The sequence below is a fragment of the Chelon labrosus genome, assembly GCF_963514085.1.
Source record: "Chelon labrosus genome assembly, chromosome: 7".
In the NCBI taxonomy this organism is placed as follows: domain Eukaryota; kingdom Metazoa; phylum Chordata; class Actinopteri; order Mugiliformes; family Mugilidae; genus Chelon; species Chelon labrosus.
Window position 1 is genome coordinate 20,676,365 of NC_140343.1, and position 21,885 is coordinate 20,698,249.

Genomic DNA, 21,885 nt, shown 5'->3' on the forward strand with positions numbered 1-21,885 from the left:
CACACCTGACAAATCAGGGCGGCTGTTTTCGGTCCCCGCGGCCGTCTGACTAACAGACCACCGGCTGGTCAATGAGAAAAAAAAACAGCTGTGTTTCCACCTCTGACTTAGTCACCGTTTCATGCAGACACATTCATCATTTTATCAGCATAAACTTAAACAAAGTACAATTCAGAATATTTCATTATAGAATTAATATACTTTTTTTATTGAAAAAAAAAGAGGCATCTCTTTAATAGAATTGCAATGGAAGTTTTTATGTGAATCATCTCAATATGCTGAACAATACAGCTCATAAGCAACCCTAGCAAGACACGGAATAATTTGTAATCTCTATGGTTTAGCATTAAGAATAACTTAAAATCACAGCATTTTAAAAGCTTAAGAGTCCTGTTAAACAGGCTTGAAATTATATATTTCTTTTTTGACAGGTGAAAGATACTAAAGGCATCCCCAGAGTACGGGATGCCAAGAATTTTACAAAACACATCTTTAAAAAAATATTTGCTTTTTGTTTTACTGATCACAGCAGGTCCTCTTAAAATGTTCAGTGAGTCATTTAAAATTAGTGTCAGTTTCACTTCTTTTTTTTTTTTGATAAAGCAACTAAGATACAGTGTTTTGTCTTTGATATAAAACTAGATATTTACATCATTGTTGTAAAGCAGTTTGAAGTGCAGTTCTACAGGTGATTGTGTCGTGCTGTCAGTCTCTATCCATGTAATTCACCCTTTAAACGTACTCTGAGCGCTTCCTGTGGTTAACATCTGCACCCATCACGTGGAACCTGCGCTGCAGCACAGGCTGAGTATCCACCTGAGAGCACAAGCAAGAGCTGATCAAGAGCACCCCGGCCACTATGAGGAGGAATCCTGCCGCCCAGCCACAGAACAAGGCATCTCCAAACTCCCACCGAGGCACCACATCAGGTACTGTTTCATCGAAGAAGTGTATCACTGCTAAATGGGCCGTATAGGACACAGGAATTAGACACAGCACTCCAGAAATCATTGCCAGCACCCCTCCTGTGATGGTTAAAGTCCTCTTGCTTCGAAAGCCGCCGTGCTCCTTACAGCTGTTGACCAGATAAAGTCCTGGTATAGCCACTAGAATTCCCAGCATGCCCACAGTGAGGGCAGTGCACATGAAGATGCGGGCCAGCTTGAGGTCACTGGAAAGGCCCAGCAGACTGTCGTAAGCTCTACACTCCATCCCTCCAACATCCTGGACTACACAGGTCTCCCACAGGCCCAGCTCGTAGCTCTCCACCGGCAGCAGTGCAGTGGACATGGTGAGCCACTGCGGTAAGATAGTGGTGGCCAAAGCGCACAGCCATGCTCCAATATAGACCAGCATCCCCAGCAGCTCCAAAGCGCAGGCGCATGTGTCCATGTTTCTCTCTCTCTCGGGGCCTCCACGCTCGACAGAGCCGCAAGAGTTCTTCTTCTCTGGCTGCACTTCAGATGGAGAGGCCTGTTGATGTCCAGTTGGGACAGGAGCTGCTCACAGCACCTGATAATTAGAGTTGATCGCTCTGGCTCTGGACTCGGAGCTCGTTCACACACAGTTCCCACTCAGAGGAGTACACATCTTCTGTTGCTGGCAGGAGAGGGGGCCCGTTCGGCCCTCCCCTTTGTGGTCCTCCTGCTCCTGCTGCTGTGCCAATGGGCAGCAGGGGCAGAGGCAGAGATGGCCACTATTTGACAAGACCATCTGACCAGTGTCAAATGCCTTCTTAAAACTGCAGGCCACAAGGGGCGTCATTACGTGTGGACCGGATATTATTTTTGCATTTTAAGTTACATAAATAACTTCCCTGATGTCAACTCTTTGCATCCTGAGAGGCAACAACATCGGCGTGTAATTAGGCAAAGACATTAACATGGGTCAACCCATCCCAACCAAGCACAGTCAGGTTATTATTTACAAATGCAAAAAATAGAAAGATTCTCGTAAACTGGGCAGCCTCCAAAGATACTATAATGTCTGTATGATTAAGATTAGAAATGAATTTTACAGAGGTCACCCTGTCATCAGAGTGTTTGTCTCGTAAACTTTGACTGGTCTGTCATAAAACACCCTTAAGTTATAAAGGCGCTTTTACAGGGGAGACAATGCAAATGCACAACTAGGGCTTCAGACATTGATATTTACTTCTGATTATTTCACCGATTTAACACATGAGCAGGACTGTCATTTCCATCATCTTTGGAGAGCTGCTCTGACAGTCTGACTTTTTGCTGCATGTGACTGAATGTGAAACAACAGTGCAGCTTATTGTGTGCTCTCATATGAACACTCCATAGCCTGTGGGAAATGATCGTGGGAGGTTACAGATCAAAGCTGTGATGTGAGAAAATGTTTCCCATTCATAAACACACAGACAGTCGTACAAACCACAAACAAAACACACAGACAAAAAAATGCACAGATAAAATCCCCAGCCTGCCAAACCCCTCCTCCTCCGGACAAGAAAACGCTCAGCTGACTGCTCTGATACTGACCAAACACCAAACTCCACCAGAAAAATGAGCACACATATCATCTTCACCGTGTGAGAAACACGACTTCGGAAGAAAAGTTCCGGTCTGAAGAAGGCACTCGTGTTAATAGAGACCTATTTAACGACAGAAAATCCCGCCACTCTGGAAATTCCAGTTAATTTCACGTCAACCTGAATTTTAGTCACTGCACCAGAAACTATGAGGAAATAAGTGAAACAGTGTTGCTGCAGTTTCTTCCTTCACGCCTAGGGGTCGACAGAGGTCCCGGATCGCTTCAATATTTATCTGTCCTGTTGATTTATTCTGTTTGGCAATAAGAAAATCTGCAACTTTAACTTATATTTATGCACTTATTTACTGCAGTAAGTTGGTCTTGTAGCTGTTGCACATGGTGTCTAATTGACCCCGAGGAGCAAACACTTCTCCCGAATTGTCTTTAAATTTTCCCACTTTTAATAAATAAAATTGGTCGCTTCCGGTCAAAACTCACGAGACTGACAGGAAGCTGCTTAATTCATATTTTTAATAAAAAATTAAAAAAAAAAAAAAAAAAAAAAAACAGTGTGAGATACCATAACACGCTCCAACCACGTCTATCCTTATCCCAGGGCATTATGTGTGTCAGTAAGGTAGTAAATGAATTGTAAGCAGTAACTTGATTCAAAACTATTTTATTTAGTGTAATGCCGAGCAAACGCACGATATATATTGAAATAATAAAAGATTGGTAACACAGACTCACCGGGACGGGGAGTTGACAGCTCTTCTGCTAAGCCTATAACAGACGCCAGGTGTCGCTGCTGCATCACTGGACTAATCCTGCAATCAACAACAAACCACGGGACTGGTGGTGCGTTCAGGGGGAGTTGCCCGTCTATATAAATATAAGTTTAACACGTTTGAACTGTTAGCTTTTTTTTAGTCATGTTCCTTATTTATGTATTGATAATACTATATTCATTATATATATATATATAAATATATATGTGCGTGTGTGTGTGTTAAAGTTAATGGATAGTTGTGTCATGCAACAAGTTGTTTGAAAATCAGAACAGCAAGTTATTAAAGTTAATTATTGTTTTTTTTCTTTAATGTATGGATGCTGCTTCTCAGTCAATGCTTGCCCGGGTGTATATTAAATACATAAACGGTGTTTAATAAGCTTTAATGAACGTGTTGAGCTCTGAAGTTTCCCCATTGGACAGGGGGAGCTGGCTCAGTCGTACGTCCGACCGTTTATGCAAATCCGCTCCCGAATATGGACACGGAGGAATGAAATATGGTGGAGGAGGCGAACATGGAGGACCGAGGACCGTGAGAGCGCCGTAGTAAGTTTTTTTTTTTTTTTTTGGAGGGTTGTAGACAGGAGAAAGTGGATGTACCTCCGGCGGGACGTTTTCATCGGAGAACCTCGGTGGAAAGTTTTGTATCTGCGTCTCTTTTCTCCAGCGCGTCGAGGCGGAGCCCGTGGTAATGCAGTGAAGACCGACTTTTTCGGGGGGATAAAAAGCAGGGCAGGGGGCTGCAGCCCTCTCATCGTCTCGACGCTATGCCGTGGGTCAGCGGCGGTAAGCGGAGAGAGAGCTCCGAGCTGCCGCTGCCCGCGGGCTGGGAGGAAGCCCGGGATTACGACGGCAGAGTGTTTTATATCGACCACAACACCCGGCAAACTTCATGGATTGACCCCAGAGATAGGTATGCCAAGGCCCGGGAGCAGTGGGATCACACACACTCACACTAAGACATGTTAATTCAACGAGTCTCCTTTATAAACTACATAACTCTCTGGGGGAGATGTGAGGGCGGCTCTAGGGAGGGGGCGACGAATGGAAGACGGGCAGTGTTTTTAGGGAGCGGGGCAGCAGAGTCCCTCCGTCCCCTTTAATGTGATACCAAGCTGCGGGGGACAGTGTTGCCACGGCCGGTGGACCAGCTGAGGTTTGGCAGCAGTTGTGGCCTCACCAAGTCTTGAAGGAGTTCCCATGCCACAACACGGGATGTAACGCCCATGCTTACCTACCGTGCAGCAGCTCACATTTATTTGTCCAATATGTCCCTTTAAAACATTTAAACTGACAGGTTTGGGACATGGGATTAGACAGATCTTCCGGTTCCTTGTGTTGCAGAGGAGTTTGGTTTCAGTGAGTGCTCAGTATAAACCCTGTTTGTGTTCACCTGAAGTATTAATCCGTCTCTTCTATCTCAGGCCTCAGTCATTCAGACAAATCAGTAAGCTCTGTAGATTTATGACTTCCAGTGGCGTGAAACAATCCTGGTTCACACACCTAACACAGGGAGCTATTGTTATCCAGCGTACAAAGACACCTCCTTGAGACCAGTAGTGTGTCTGCTCATTATTCCACTCCTTAATGTCACAAACATCCCAAAGTCACCATTAATGTGTGTGTTTAGCTGCTTTAGAGAATGGAGCGTAGTAGAGCAGGAGCTTTAAACTCCAACTCCCAGAAATCTCTGTGAAAATATGTGAGGAATGCTAGTTGGGCCACTGGGAAAGCTGCAAGGATGTGCTTTTGTGGGGACTGGGATTTCACTAACCCAGAAACGGGCTTAATCAGGCATTCAAAGCAGACTTTGTGAGATTACTGGGAATTATAGCAAGTATTTTAACTCTGATGAGTTATGAGGGAAAGGCAGAAATTCGCTAAAACAATTCTCCAAGTGCGGCAGGAGACACGAGTCCTGTTTGTATTTAAGTCTCTCCGGGTTGTTTAAAAGGAAAGGAGGAAAACCGATGTGTAGCTACGGCGTGTTCTCCGCCAGGTTTCTTGCAGCAGTGGGAATGTAGTAGCTGTAATCTAGATAAGAAAAACCTGATTTCCGTGAAGGCCCCCTCCTCCCCGCAAGTTGATTAACCATTGTTACAGGCAGCTGATAGCAGCTTCACAGGATCTTACTGTTGTCAGTGTATGAGGGAGGGGATTCTGGGGCTGTACGTTTGCATGACTAAAGAATGTTTTGTGCATTCGTTCTGGTGCCGCTCAGTGATTTATAGATTATCTCACCAGAAGAATGTCTTCTGTCACCACCTGATACTGACTTTCCAATAAATCACATCACAATATTGCGTTAAAGCTGACTCTCTGCTGACATGCAACGGATACAAAAAGGTGTCAGCTTTTCAGGTCTTGGTGTCACTCTTTAAAACAAAAAAAACCCAAATAATGCAGTTCTTTCTGTCAGCTGCATATATGCCACTAAAGAATGATGCGGATGACACGAGTAGCGATGAAGTATGAAGAGTTTCATAGTTTCCCCTTGTCAAGGCCCGGTTTGACAGCTGCTCTGTTTGAGTACAACTGAAATCAAAGATTGATAGTTTGAGGATTGCTGTCTGGTATGTGCCACATGTTTATTATAGGCTTTCATTATGAGTTACAGACTTTAACTGAGTGTGAAATACTGGTACATGAAATCATGTACTCACCAGAGAATTAAAAGACAAAGCAAGTACCGAATCAGAAAAACGATCCGAATATAGTCTGTAAGGTATTTAAATCACCTCAGTTAGGTGTTTCAACTAATAGTATTTTTCTTTACTGATTAATCTTGAGTTTATTTGTTTAATGTATGTGATTTATGTGACCTAAGAAATAGTAAAATTATAAAAAAAATAAAAAATAAATCCATCATAGTTTTCTGGAGTCCACCACATATTCAGTATGGGGATTTTGGTATTTAATTCTGCCTAACTTTTTTAAGGACTGTCTGAAAGTTTAATCTGAAAATATCAGATATCAATATTTGCTTGGAGTGATAATTTGTATAGGAGACAATGAGAATGTGAAATTTAGGGATCCAGAGCACTAAAATATATCTGGCAGTGATCAATCTCCATATTTTGGACGTAATGTGAGTTGCGAAGAAACCAAACGACACCTTGACCGTCCATGCAGGTGCTTCAGTCCCATGATCTGCTGTTTTGCGCAGCTTGCAGCGAGGTTCGGCGGTTGAACACGGGCCTCGAGTCTGCTGACCCGCAGAGAGGCGTGTCAGCACTGGATTATCGCCTAATCACTAAAACACAAGAGCCATTGAACTGAAACATAATTGTCAGTGATGATCATGATGTGCTGTAACGGAGATGCGTATCAGCCAGAGTTCAAGTGTGTTCCTGCTGGTACGCTAGACGTCTGCAGGCAGCAGACAGGCTGGAGAGGGAGCTGTTTTGGTTAGGTGACAGCGAGTAGTGAAAAACTAGGTTGATGTGTGAACGCAGTGCGCAGATACCTGGGAAACAGATGTAGCATCTCTGAGCATATAGCATAGAAACACAGGTTCTTTTATTTACGCTACACATAATCTGACAAATTACTTTACTAACCCTTGAAATCCCTCCAATACTTATTATGTCTTTGAGGACGATGGATACCTCAAGCAGCTCGTGGCCAGCTCTTGCAGAGAAGCCGAGCAGTTCTGTGGATTTTTTTCGTTACTGTGGAATGAGCGTTATGTTAGGCATGCCTACGCTAATGCCCAGGGGCTCTGCTTGCTTGCATCCCCAGACAAAGCAGCAGAACAGAGGCAGTTCCCATGTGTCTACCTCCTCCTCTCATCCCGGGCCCCGTAGGCCTCCTTTATTAGCTCTGTTATGCAACAGCCATGGCCGGCCGGCCGCTCAGCAAAGGGAGGCCTTTATACTTGGTCACAAAGCACACCAAATTCAATTATTCTGGAAAGGGTGAGCTGTGTTTCCAGCACCGAAAGGTTATTCACATGCGCTGAACCCCGCTGTTATTTTGCTTCCCCCAGTGTTTTCATTATGATGGCTCTTTTTTGTCTTTTGGTGGGGGGATGTGACGAACATGCCATTGCTTGATCCGGTGTCATTTTGCCCCATGTGTTTTCTGTGTTCTTTTTCATGAGCGGACAATATGTTTGTCATCAGCTTTCACCTTGCTCCTTGTTCTGGAAGCTCAAACCACTTCCCTTTGATGTCCAGCTTCCCCAACTGACCGCCCCATATGTCTGGATGATTTACATCTATCAGAACTCCATCTAACAGCTTAAATTCTGCTTTGCATCAATGCTTGATGCCTCTCTTTTCAACAGCCTCACTCAGACCTGTAGGTTGCTTGTGTTTAATGTGTATATTGTGAAGACTGCAACCTAAACAGGACATGCCAGACTCTGTGGACCGACCTCGAGCTCAGGGCCACCATTGTTTTTTTTGTCCCTTTCGCACATCTGCACAATTCTTATTCAAAAGGGGAGAAAAATGTAGTGTACTCAGTTTGGCGTGTAAGTTTCTGTACTTTACAGCTTGTTTTTAAATCACATAGAAACCCTGTTAGAGTTGCTACCAATCATCCTCCTTTTACTGTAATTCAATAGCTTTTTATGTGGTTGTAGCTCAGTGTGATATCGTTCTAATATGAGCATTTACAGCTTAATTTTGCCTAAAAGACTACAGTCTATTTAACATTTCTCAGCAGTTTATCAGCAGATGGTGTTTAACTAGGACAGTCAGTAGAATGAAATATAGAATCGCATGTTTAACGCAAATTCATTGCACTTTTTTCCTCTTTCTCTCGATGATTGCTTTATGCTCAAAAAAATATGTTCCTGTGTTGCAGTTACGCAGCCTGGTCTAACTTTGGCAAGAGGGTTTCATTAAGGTTAGACAAACCCTTGTGACGTCATCCATTGGATTATGTAGCTTGGACATGGCAGTCGCCATCTTTACTGTGCTTGATTCCACCCCTCTTGAATAATCCAAAAATGGGCATTGGGCTTCATCGCTGGTGGGGTTGGGACGGGACGGGCCAAATGGCGCTTGGTTGTTGAAACACGCCCACCCAGCTTGACACTGCCAAACAAACTAAGGCTTCCAAGCTAGGCTAAATGCTATTCTTTGTTGCTAGTTCCCAGCTAATGCAACAAGATGCTCCATTACTGCCGCTTGGCCGCTAGTTGTTACAGGCCTGCATTTTTTGGCACTTTCGCATTGGCAGAAGTAGTGCCTCTACAGCGTAAAATTATTTGCTATGACTGCACCTGAGACTCTGCTTCCTTTCCACAGAGTTAGTGCTGCACTGAGTACTTCCTGATTTCCCAATCAACGGGTTGGACCGAGGTCAGAACAGATTGTACATACATTAATTGCACATTTAAACAATGTGTGCTTGAATGCGTTATTAGTGTGTTACAAACTCAATAACTTTGACTACCCTACTTATATCAGTGTATAATGAACACACTGCTAGTCATTTTTAAGTGTTCATTAATGTACTCTATCAACAGTCTAACAGTCATTTCTCATCTTTGTGTAAGCAGCACTTAGCTATGTGTTGTTCACAGGAGTCGTTCACAAATGCTCCTTCTAGTCTACATTAGAGTGTTATGAACTGTTCATGAAATGCTACATCAGGTGGGGGAATTTAAACGGGACTTATGATAGATGCTGATAGATGAGAGGATTGATCCTGCTCTCATATCTAAATATATAGTAAATATAAAGATATGCTCATTCCGCTGGTTGACTTAACTTAGCACAAAGACTAAAAACAGGTGAAAGAGAGAGCCTGGCTCTGTGCAAAGGTTACAACAATCCTCAACCACCACTTCTAAAGCTCATTCATTAACATGAATGTGGAAATGGCAAGTTGTGGTTTCACAGGGAGTAACGCGCTTGAGTATTTTACTTACTAGTTACTGCCTGGGTCCCAGCTCGAAACCCAGCACGGACTCCACTTGTGTCACCGTTGTCAATTTTGCGTGTTTTGTAAAGATTACAGAAACGAGATATAAACTTAGTGGACTTTAGACTTGCTAATGTGGAATTTGTTGTCTTTGGACAGAGCAACGCCAGCCGTTTACCTCCGCCTTTTTGCTGAGCTTGCTAAGGTTGCTGGCTGTAGCTGCAAATTTAGAACAACACAGTTGGTTTACTTTTCCAATTCTCAGATATTTTCTGAAATGCTTAGCTGCTCCTTTGATTAAAATGTCGATAAATTTGAATTGAGACTTAATTATGATAAAGATGAAGTCCTTGTCAGAGCTTCCTTACAAAGAGAAGGTCCTCAGAACTGTAATACTGCAGTCAAGGAGATTGGGTGTATTCCTATTAAAATGATTTAGGTTAGGATGCTGCACTGGTCCTTACAGAGGGACCTGCTATGGTATACAAAGTGGTCTTCTAAAGAGCTACTTTAGCCTTTTTACCAAGTGCTCATATATTTGAGTAATATTAGTTAAGAAACTATTCAGACCTGATAGCCAGACCATTTTACTTTTGTCACAGTTGCCTCACCTCCGTTCTGCTTGCAATAAGACAAGCCCCTTCCATGTGTCCAGACGCTGTCTAAATGTGTACAGAGACAGGGTTCTTGGTCTACTTATAGAGACCTATTTCCAAAAGATTCAACACATAATGGCAGAAGCGGGTGTCTGTCCGTCCGTCTGTCTGTCTGTCAGCTGCTTTAGACCTTGCTCTGAAATGCTGCACCAGGCCCTCAGAGAGGCTGGACATTCCTCCCAAAGTTGTTTTCACATTTCTTTTTTAACACAGAAAGGAATTTTTGGGCCAACAACACTTGTGGCCTTTTTTTTTCTCTCTCAGATACCATGTCTGTCACCTCCTAACAATATGAGAATGAAAGCAGGTGGCTGCATAATGGTATTAAAAGGGGAACACGCAGAATTTTCTGGTATCGTCCAAGACATTGTGTCACTGTCATCACATGGCTGTTTTTCTGGTTACATTTGCAATGCTTGTTATCCAGTGGTCGAGCCTCAACTCTTATTTGTAGACTCCAACCGTTGGCCTGCGGGAATGATGAAAGACTTTCAGTGGCTGGATGAGTTTGTCGTCGTGATTTTGATTTGAGGCCTTCAGTCTTCTGCTGTGGTTGGCTTTGGTTGTTTTTACACACTTGTGTTTTGTGTATTTATATAGTGAACCATCACACAATTAAACACCAGTGTCAGAAAAATACGTCCGCATTGAGCTATGGTGATAACTCAAAATTACAACAGTTGGGGGAGATATTGACGACGTGTTTAATTTAATAGGAACTGAGTGAACTGTATGAAAGGAACCGGCTTTGAATTTTGTTAGCTGCTCGAAACCATGTGGCTGTCAAGTCTTAGTGAGCTCGTTGTGGTTAAGCTGGCGGATAGTAACCCACATCCAGACTATTAAACCTAGCTTCTCGTGTCCCATAATGAAATGTAAGAAGCAATATTATTTTTACTGGAATGTGCAGTCCTCTTTCTGGCAAATGCTAATTGTTATAGCCCAGGAACAAAGGGCTGAGGACCTGGTGGGGATGACCCAACCAGACGAGCTCCCAGACTCCAGTTTCACATGCCTTTCCCATGCAGCAGCCCGTCGCCAGGCGCAGAGGAGGGGCTGCTACAGATAGAAATATCCTCTGGGACAACCCAGGATGGCACAGATTATTCTAGAATTAGCAAATGTCTTCAACAACTAAATATATTTTGCTGGGAATTTGTGTGACATGAGCAGGCCCAGCAGCATTTCATTCCTCCACAGCTGATCATGCTTGTCATTCTCTCAGCCTCTATTTTTTCCATTTCAGATATCTGTCTCATTTTCGGTTTCCTCTTAGATTGAAATAAGATCCCGGAGAATGTGTGAAAGTTTGGAACAAAACAGTGGCCCTTATTAATAACCACAGTCGTTTACAGCCATGCCATGCCTGTATCTTTTTTTGCTCAAGTCAGTTTATTACATATCTTTATTACTGTTTCTGATTTTCCAGACTGTGCTGTATTCCAAACTATTCTGGTATTTCTGAGTCTTTATTGTTTTCTATTAATTGACAAATTGGTGAAGACTTAATTGTTTCAGCTATAGCCTAGCTAATTAAACTTTAAGTCTGCTGGTCAATCTTTTCCAAAGTTGCTTTTTGTAAAGCAATATGAATGCTAGTGAACAAAATATAAGTCTACAGCCAAAGTGGAGTCATGTTAGAGCATCTGTGAGTTTGTAAATGATCTTGTATTTATATAGTCACAAAACACATCTACCTATTCGTGGGGTTCAGTGTCTTGCTCAGTGACACTTCAGCATGTGGTCCATGTACCTGGGATCAAAAAGCTAACCTGGACAACCTCCTGCACCTACTGAGCCACAGCAGTTAAGCAGGTACAGTGTTCACCATCTCAGCTCCACTTCTTGTTAGCATGCTAACATTTAGCACTGATTAACATTAAACAAGCTAACCCTAACCCTAGTGCCATTATTTTTGCTGTGGAGACACTCAAAGCCAAAGACACGGACCTCATGGTGGGCCTAGAGGACCAGCGTGATTGTTTTATTTTTCCTCTGGAGACTTTGAATGTCTGCACCAAATTCCATGGCGATCCGTTCAGTAGGTGTTGAGATATTTCAGTCTGGACCAAAGTGGCGGACTGACCAACCCACAGACAGACATTACCATTCAAAGAGTCACACTGCTGGCATGACTAAAAACTCCCTCATAGTCCCTGCCAGCAACTGCTGTGCAGTTACAGTAGTGCTATAGGGGACCTATAATAGTCCTTTAAGAATATAGTTATTATAGGAATAAGTGTTTAGCCTTAGGCTTTGTTGGATACTGTCTTAGGTCGAAATGTCAGCACAGATTTTTTCGGGGTCGCTGTGTCAGTCTTAAAGGGGAATGACTCAATTATTTCTGTCAGACCTGTACTGGCAGGCTGGTTGTCAGAAATTGCCTTAAATATTTCTTGTTGTTTAAAGGCGGCTGTAAAATGCTGAGCTACCAAGTACAGAGAACGTCTCTCATGGTGTATTTTGTCTCAGTCTTCCTCTTAGTGCATGCCATCGCATTTCCCCTCTGCAGCTCTGTGTCTTCCTCTGTGTGAGTCTCTTGTGCAGCGGTTACAGACTCCCCTAAGAACAAGACATGACTCGGAAAAACAGAAGCTGCTGTCACAAGACTGCGCAACAAACCAAACATTCACATATTCAGATTCAGATCTGTGAGAGGACATGTTTTTCTGACTCTTTCTCTCTTTCTCTCGGGGGGAGGTCAGAGAGCAGTTGGAGACTGACCTCCCTCTGACGTCACGTAGCTTCCCATCGCAAAGCTTCTTGTGGTCGTCTTCTCTGTTTTTACAACAATTTAGACTCAATCCAAAATGTACTAGAACTACTGTATAATCCTGTTCTTTTGTTTTAGTACTTTTAAAATGTCACAGTTTCTCCTTCAGTCATTATTTACATAACACCTGACAGCGAAGGTGTGACTGAGTGTTTTTTAAGTGTTTACAAGTGCAGTGTCTGGACACTTGTTTACCTTTAACAAACACTTAAAGCAGGAACAGGTAGGGAGTGCGACCGTGTTTGTCTTGTCCTGCTGTTTGGCACTGAATGCACATCCTTCGTGTGACGACTGTCATCGTGCTACTGCTTGTTGGTACATTTCTGTATTTATTTAAGAGACTGCTACAGCTCTAGGTCACTGTTTTATAGATTTTGGGTCTATGTTATGACAGTCCTGTGTGTTTCTACCAAGCGGTGGTGATCAGTATTGAGAATTTAGCGTAGAGATGAAATGAAAAGTTTCTCATCTAGTCCAGTGTTTCCCTAGCTAGGGATCGCATTCGGCTTCTTAGGATTATATTTAAAGGGGTTGCAAGCTAAACTAAAGATCGGGAACTGGTGGACTGACTAATGTGGCATGCGTTTTTAAAATTGATAAACATGTCATTACCAAATCAAAAATGTCAAACGCTTTCTGGCATTGGCTTCTGTGCTGTGAAAATTGACTTTTAAAACAACATGCAGCAGACCAAAGAATTGAGAAAATAAGACAGTCCCATAATAATACATTTGCTCTCTGTGATCTATTACTTTCTGAATGCGTGTAAGGGAAATGCTAAACAGTAATACCTATTTAACATTTTGTCATACTGTGAAATGCAAAGCTGCACATGTATGCTGTAGAATTTCCCAAAAATGTGTGAAATGCAAAGGGAGTTAGTTGAATTTGAAGCATTGAAGGTTTTCGACAGGTCCATGTGATTTATCATCCAGTAGGATTCAGAACAACTCCGAAATACTTTGTATGTTTTAGACATAGTTGCTAGTATGTCACTTAAATAACAACTTTTTTAAATAATGGATGAGTAATTCAGTTCTTTTCTTTAATGTGAATCATCGGCATGTGTCCCAGGGCTGGTGTTGTTCTGCCTTAATTCTTTCTTTTCATTAAATGAAGGAAGTGTAAGACCTAGCGAGGTGTGTTTGTCCTGAGTGCCTGTATGAGCTGCTCTGTCTGTCTCCTGAGGAATGCGGTGCAGAATGTCTCAGCGACTCTCTCCGGGCCGTCCCCTCATTGTATGCATACCTCGCCAGAATCAGGCCTCATGCGGCGTCTGCATTGTGAGCATACTGTGGTGGAAGGGGTCAGTCCCGCTGGACTCCCTTTTGTCTGCGCTGATTGATGGTAATCGGTTACTGTGTGTACTGCTGTCATCAGACCCAGTGGTTCACAGCTCACTGATATGTGTTTGGTTGGTTGGTTATGTATCAACCTGATGTCATTAGCTCTGCCCTGTCACAGTCACTGTTACAGCAAGTCACAGGGTGTGCTGATGGGAGATTTAATAAATCATTATGTCAACACAGTCTTTTCTGTTGACAATTAATCACTGCAAGTCAAGTTTCAACATGAACATTTTAAAAGAGTTTTATGAAGCTTCCTTCAGTATATTAATTTTTACCAATGAAATGAGTAGCCTACACAACCTACAAATTAAACTGTATCTCTGTAATAATAATTTCAGTAAAAAAAATGGGTCATGTTTTAAATGATAATGTATTTACTATTTAATAAATGTAAATATGTGTCATTAATTCTGCTTGTAAAAAGTATGAGTAGTTAGCTAGCTACAAGTACATGGTTAAGCTAGGCTATTTTATTTTATTTCTCCATGCCTTGATTTGTGCCTTAATTGTGTGTGATAGCAATAAACCAACATAAGAAAGATAATTTTTTGGTTAACTGAAAGGTATATATTTCAATGACAGGACACAGCTAGAGAGAAACATTAGAGAAACTTTAGCTTTAGCTCTAGCATGAATCAAGAATAGCCATTATCTCCTGCTAGCTTTCACAGGATTTGGCTCTGCTGCTTTAGCTGTGTTGTTCACTGTTAGGTTTCTAGCTGTATTTTATCGTAACTTTCTTTATATATAGCAATTATACAATATTTATTTTGAAACTATGGCCTTAACCAGAGTTTGTCTTGTATATCTTGTATTCTGTTTAAGTAGTGCTGGTGTAGCCAGTGCATTAAGGGGCTGTTAGGATTTTAAGTACATAGTCTTCAGACATTCATTTACAGTTTCACAAGTCTGGACACTGAAGATTATTTTATTCAGGCTGCTGAGAAATATTTTTTATAATGACTGTTTACTTTTTGCTTCTTTCCCCTCGATTAGCACTGAAAACGCCTTTTTTATGTACGTAATAAATGAGGCAGAGCAGCCTGCAGGCCGGTTAATGTTAACAGGAAAAATTACATAATGTGAGAGACAGAAAACACAGTTTCCGAGTGGAGGATGTTAAATTATATTTTAAGAATAACAGTTTATAGAATATACAGTTGCACAGTGGAAATGCTATAAATCTAGATAGATCAGTGTAATACTACTATGCAGATTCACTGGGTGTGATTAATTAACAGAAATATGTTAAAAACATTAATCCCCTAAGACAAAGTGCAGGATACTTATTATTTTAACCCACATTTTATTTTTTTATGCTGCTTTTAAGTGTGCATTTCCTGGTGTTACTGTTGCACTGAATTTTTTTTTAATATATTTCAGGATCACCAAACCGCTGACATTTGCTGACTGTGTTGGAGATGAACTTCCTCTCGGGTGGGAGGAAGTTTATGACCAACAAGTGGGAGTTTACTACATTGACCACATTAACAGTGAGTGCCCTTTGTCTCTATGAAAAATATGATACATTGAATACAAATCATATTATTATTATTATAATATAAGTATATTATATAATATAACCTGATTTTACTGCAACTTGTTTTCAGTCTTCACACAAACACTATGTGTCCAGTGAATATCAGTGCAGTGTGGAGATGAATCCACCATTTTTCTGACCAATAATGTTGCTTCTTTATAGGATTACTTGCTGATTGATCACTTCTGTTTGTTTTTGGGTTTTTTTTGTCAGAGACCACCCAGATTGAGAATCCGCGGACTCAATGGCGACAGGAGCAGGAGCGCATGCTGAAGGAGTACCTTGTGGTGGCCCAGGACGCCCTCAAAGCCAAGAAGGAGATGTACCTGGTCAAGCAGCAGCGACTGGAGCTGGCTCAGCAGGAAATGTTGCTCTTCCATGAGCTCTCTGAGGACAACCGCTCCATCACCAGCAGTAAGGAACACTTATGTCCTCCGGTTCGCTTACTTGACTGAAAATCATTACCCATTTTTTTTATTCTGAAAACGTACAGAAAAATGCTTTGTTTGCACTGACACATGGTAGAACTACATATCCAGAAAGTTTTATTCTGATTAATGGTTTGAAACGTGTAAAGGCATATCTCATATTGGATCATTTTATTCAGTGTCCATGTAAATGGTTAAGCTGGAATCTGTGATCACAATGATTTCCATCTGAAGAAATATTGTCCATGTTGGTTTAGCCAAAGAAAGGATGAGAAAAGTGTGAAACTGAAGGCTTGATGGGAACAAAAAACCTGACCTTGGCTGACCTGATCATCTGGCATGGACATGCAATATTGCTGATGTTCCTTGACAATAACTAGTGGGTGGATGTAGATCTATAGAAAATCTTACTAGCCTTCACTCCTTGTTCAGCCCGCCCTCAATCACCTCCACCCAGTTCACCCTCTGCCTTCAGCCAGCTGTCACACACAAAGAGTCCAAGGGGCGTCCGGAGACAGCAAAGGCTGGGAGACGACACTGGATCCCCCATTAGCTCTTTCTCTTCAACTTTAACCTTAAAATGATCACTATTAACTAACTGCTGATCCCTCTCTGCCCTTCTCTTTTCATGTGTTCACAGCGCTCTCTGGCTCGTCCTCAAATGCGAAATACGACCCTGACCAAATCAAAGTGGAAGTAGCCTGTAGACGAGAGCGGGTAAGTCATTATCGGAGGAGAACAATGGGTTGCAGTGAGGGGCCCTTTTGGGTAGAGAAGGGGGCTGGGGTGTGGCCCCTACAGGATACTGTGGCTCTGGCCCGGGGCCTCAAGAGGACGAGGATGAGATCATCATCAAAGGGTCAGTCAGGGGCTAGGTCCCTGACTGACTGACGGCCAAGTTGGACATTTCTCTGAGATCAGTCATCTGGGTGAGGGTTTTCCTGAGTCAGGGACGTATCAGCCTGAAGTGAAAAGATGAGTAAGACGAAATTATAACGTCCATTTTACTGGAACAAGCCTCAAACAACTCAAATACGTTTTTTGACAATTATATTGACAGTGTAGTTGATACCCGTAAATCAACAAAAATGATAATTTTACGTAGCGTCATGTGGCGTCTCTCTCTCTCTATCAGTGTGAACCAAAATCAATCAAATTATATCAATTTTACTTTATAAAACTCTGATGATCTAATAACTTTTCATTTAGCACCACCATCAGGTCAAATAGAAATCATATCTTCACTCTTAATTTTAGCACTATTTAGCAAAAGCTAGCATTTATACATTAGGATTTCACCTGCTTAGCACCAGCATGTTAGGATACTGACGTTAGCATTTAGCTCCAAGCACTGCTGCTGTACAGAGCTGTTAGCTCAGCTCTAGAGTTTTTATGTTTTTCTGATTCATTTTGTTGAAATTACAATTTGAATCATGAAATGTTCTCTGATTGAGTCAGTCCCTTGACTTGACTTCTGCCCCATTAGGAGCTGTGTAGCATCCCTGCCTAGTAAATGCTTATCCTTTTCAGATGCCACTCCTCAGTTTATAACACAGTCTTTCTGCTGATCCTTGACAGCCTCCGAGTCCATACTGAGATAAACCCAGTGATATCACCGTGGTCATTTTTCACTCGAAAATATCTTTTAGATCACAAGCATCAGTAGCAGCAGAAACCTTTAATATTTTTGTCGTATCTTTCCAGAACCTTTTCAGCTCAGTGTGTGATCTAGTTTGCGTGGATGTGCGCGTGTACAGATGTGTGTGTGTGTGTGTGTGTGTGTGTGTGTGTGTGTGTACCTCTGTATAAACATAGCAGAGCATTCCTGTATGTGAATAGTCATGACTAAGCAGTTTAGTCCGGCGGTGGTGGTGAGAGAAGCCCATTGTGCGCCATGGTAACCCGGTGCTCACTTGTGTCCGCAGCTCTCCAGACTGAAGCAGGAGCTGGCCCAGGTGAAGCAGGAGCTGCAGTATAAGGAAATGGGAGTGGAGACCCTGCAGGAGTGAGTGTTCCTCTGCCTCTGTGTGTCCCAGGCCCACCCTTCCTCCCATGGCCACCCTTCTCCTTCCTACAACCCTCTGCCTCTCTGCTCCCCACCCAGCGGCCTTTTCCCTTTTTTATTCCCTCTCACCCTTCCTCTGCGTTGGCCTTGTCCTTTATGTTCAGCCTCTTTCTGTATTTCATCTCTTTGTCTTCTCCTCATCAACAAGTATTCAAACTGCCGCATGTTAATGTAACATGCATTTGGGACTATTCCATAAAATAATGTTTGAATCCAGTTTTAAATAAGTTCCCACAACTTAACAATACAATATAAACTTAAACCGCACCCTTCAGTTTTCATCCTCTATTTTATAGAGGGTTTTCCTTGTTTGTCTTTCTTTACTTTGTGTTTCTTTTCAGACACATACATACACTGTCTTTCTGTGCTGGGAACATTTCTGACCAGTTCTAAATTTCATGTTAGAAATAGAAGCTCCACCTCCCAGAGGAGAGAAAAAAAGGAGTGTGTTTGAGAAAAGGCAAATGGAGGGAGTTTTTGATGGAAAAGGGGACTCCACCTCAGGAAGAGGATGCACCAGTGGAGTGCAGGGAGCCAAGGCTCAGCCTGGAGAGGAAGTTGTTCCATGGAGAGGGGGAGGAGGGGGGGAGGTGCGGACTCGAAAGCAGTTTCAAAAACACAGAGATATCTGGCAGCAAATTCCTCTGCACTTCCTGAGTCCTGGCAAAGAGTCCCTTATCTCTTAGATAATACACAACTCAAGTGATTCCCAGAATAGACAGGAGAATACACAGCTTGCAGAAAACATGGACGCATCCTCCTCTGGAGTTTTTGTGTGTGTATGTGCTCGTATGTGAGTTTGTGCCTTTGTTTGCTTGTGTGTGTGTGTGTGTTTGTGTGTGTGTGTGTGTGTGCACGCGCGTCCCATTGTTGCCCAGTGGTGTTGAGGCCAGGAGGGACCCTACGGCTGTTGTTTTTTTGTTTTGTTTTTTTATCCCAAATCTCAGCTGTTGTGAGCAATATAGCTAATCGTTTTCCACGCCATGTCGCATCAGATAAAGCAAATGAACAGAGTCCGTAGAACCTCCCTCCCCCTTATCGTCACAACTTCACTCAAAGAATTCAGGAGTTCATCTCTTGTGGACAGTTTGGCGTATAAATATCTTTTGGAGTTCAACCTTATCTTGACAAATTTCTCAAACTTTGAGATACTGCACATGCTTTCATCAGTTTCTGTGGCCAACATGGCAACGGGTTCTTCCAAGAACTTAACTGATTGGAGAAAAAGTGAGCATACATGCTGGTCTACAGCACACTGAGTGGGTGGGTGGAGGGTACAGGCAGGCATAGAGGGGTGGCCAGTGCCTTTTTTTTTTTTTTTTTTTTTGCTAAGCATATAAACTTATAAACTCTCAGGCCCTGCCAGTGGGGTGGGGGGTAACAAAGCAGGGCTTGTTTTGGAAGGAAGAGGCAGGGTCGGGTGGATGAACAGTACCTGCTGTTGAAGGAGAGAGAAGGAAGCGGGCTGTGGTGAGAGGGGAGGCCACGTGCCAGGTCCGCTGATGGAGGAGGCACCGTGCTGCGCTCCTCCAGCTCCCAACCCACCAGCCAAAACCACACATGCACAAACACACAAGAACGATGATGTACTTGGCGAAGCACAAAGCATCATGCAGATTGGTTTTTATGTGTCGAGTTGTTGTTTTCACTAAATTTCATCATCAGTAGAGGCGTAAATCCCACACTGACCTGTGACATGAACTTTCAGTATTTCTAAACGGAGCAGAGTCATTCATAAATGTTCCCTCCCTAACAAAAATACTTCAGATGTTCATCTCATGATTCATTTTTACCGCTGACGTCTTTCTCCAATATCAATATGTTGCTACTAGGTGAATGAGAGACTCTAATTTTAAACTTCTTGCATCTAGTAGACTCTTGTGTCATTCAAAATGATCTAATTTTCTACTATCAGTTTTGCTATCTCAGAAAATTTACTTAAATGGGAAATAAAAAAACACCATAAATATGTGATATCTTCACCACAGCAGTGTGATGTAATGTTGGAGCACATTCATGAATGTGCTAACATACTGTAGCGCACAGCTGTTCTGCAAGGATGAATGAAATGTTTAAACTATATGATGATGAGGAGGAGTTTTAACACTGACTTCTGTGGAAGCACAAAACTGACAGAAGTGTAATGCCACGTCAGTAAATATTCGATTTTTTTCGTTATATTTGTGTTTTTGATAATTGATTGTGTATCGAGATAAGTTGTATTTGTGCACGTGGCAGCCCACTGCTTCGAGTGTACACACTGCTGTGTGAACGAATAGATGGGTTAAATTCAGAGAGAAGATTTCTGTATGAGGGATCAATAACGAAAAAAATAATATCACTATTCATTTTTACTACATTTTGTCAGCTCGGGACTCCATATATGTATATAGCACAACCCAGATAAGAATATTGGACTGAAAAGCAAGATAAGGTTAGGACATTGTGCTTATAACACTCAAGCACACATCATTTGGACATCTTTTTCAAAATGCTAAAACTCTGAAAAACAAGGGAAAGAATGGGAGAATACAAACATATTAGCAGATTAAAATTAAATTCAGGAAGGGTCCAAAATTGAATGAAACATTGATGTTTGTAGCTTCTAAAGGGCTGAGTTGTGCTTCTGGCATTTATGTGCCTCATGTGTTTTTGTGTCACAGGATTGACAGGAAGATGTCCTGCAGTCAGACTAACTACAAGCTGGACGAAGCTCAGGCCATCTTCAACGAGCTACGTAGCATCAAGAAGGCCATCAGCACCGGCGAGAAGGAGAGGCAGGACCTCATCCAGGTATCCGTTGTTTTTTCAACTCATCACTTCTGTGATAGTTGCTGCTGGCGTATTCAATGCTGACCTCTAGTGTCTGTCAACCTCCACTGTTGTGCTCATCTCTTGAAATAAAACACATTTCCAGACATTTGAATCACCCAGCATGTCTCCAATTTTGTCAGCAAAGCAAAATATACGATGTAGTAATAAAGAATGAATAATGAAGTGGAAACCAGCCGGTCATTCAGTCTGATTGTCTGTCCACATTTGCGGAGGCATTTCCTGGCAATGTACTAATCTATTTATGAGCACATACTGGCAGCAGATGATTTTAAAGGTTGTAATCATTTTAAAATATGGCACAGGAAAATATATCTTCTGAAATCTGCTGCTGCCAATCAACATTTTTTCTTCACAACAAAATGTCATACTATTTTTGAGACCCATGTTTTTTTAATTATGTTTTTTCTTTCTTTTTTTTTGTTGATAACTCTTTTATATCACAGAGCCTGGCTAAGCTGACGGTTAACTTCCAAAGCAGCCTGTCAATCAACGACTCGGCCGGCGAAGTGGCCAACAGCACTGGAACAGTGGGTGACTCGTGCAATCTGCAGCAGTATTGTGACACTGGCTGTCAGACTGACATCATGGGAGAGGTAGGATAAGCTCTGCTACTCCTCCATGCCTCCCCAAAATCATGATTGGATGGTGACTAGATAGATGATTTATACCTCAGACAGCTCCTTACACTCCCCTCGTTGTGTATATCTGAAATGATGAATCTAAGATGAATCTGCAGTCCGTGCTGTCAAGCCACCTATAATAAAGTTCGTCTTTCCTATTTTTCCTAAGTATGGTTCCCAAGATTCTTCGCATTTGGTGGACAAAGTGAAACTCAACTGGCAGTATGAGGAAGCCAAGAAAAAGTAAGTGTGTCTGTTTGTTGTTTGTCAGTCGTAGTACTATGACACACCAGCATGCAGCACTGACTCACAGGCCCAGTCAGCAGCCTCTCGTTTGTCGGGCCCCGTGTGTTGTCCACTGGGAGAGTGGGAGGATGTGTTATGAATAGTATTTGCTCCCGGTGGCCGTGGCTGCTGAGCGATGTCTGGCCAGCAGAATGAGCTGGGTGGTCACAT

General features: G+C 42.4%; 2 protein-coding genes across 2 annotated transcripts in view; one reads left to right on the forward strand and one right to left on the reverse strand.

The window, feature by feature from the left end:
• Positions 1 to 683: 683 nt before the first annotated feature.
• LOC311491210 (putative claudin-24) lies at positions 684 to 1,392 on the reverse strand (the record flags this gene model as incomplete). Its single annotated transcript, XM_084549069.1, has 1 exon — positions 684 to 1,392. One exon carries the CDS (start codon positions 1,390 to 1,392, stop codon positions 733 to 735), a length of 660 nt encoding a protein of 219 aa, XP_084405195.1. The 3' UTR covers positions 684 to 732.
• A 2,390-nt stretch (positions 1,393 to 3,782) lies between these two features.
• Positions 3,783 to 21,885, forward strand: part of wwc3 (WWC family member 3) — a 28,161-nt gene continuing 10,058 nt past the window's right edge. Inside the window, exons 1-8 of the mRNA XM_084548281.1 lie at positions 3,783 to 4,199; positions 15,325 to 15,434; positions 15,695 to 15,895; positions 16,550 to 16,626; positions 17,835 to 17,914; positions 20,638 to 20,767; positions 21,253 to 21,402; positions 21,599 to 21,672. Coding sequence (XP_084404407.1) covers positions 4,054 to 4,199; positions 15,325 to 15,434; positions 15,695 to 15,895; positions 16,550 to 16,626; positions 17,835 to 17,914; positions 20,638 to 20,767; positions 21,253 to 21,402; positions 21,599 to 21,672 — 968 coding nt within the window. The 5' untranslated portion in view covers positions 3,783 to 4,053. The remainder of the gene's footprint in view (positions 4,200 to 15,324; positions 15,435 to 15,694; positions 15,896 to 16,549; positions 16,627 to 17,834; positions 17,915 to 20,637; positions 20,768 to 21,252; positions 21,403 to 21,598; positions 21,673 to 21,885) is intronic.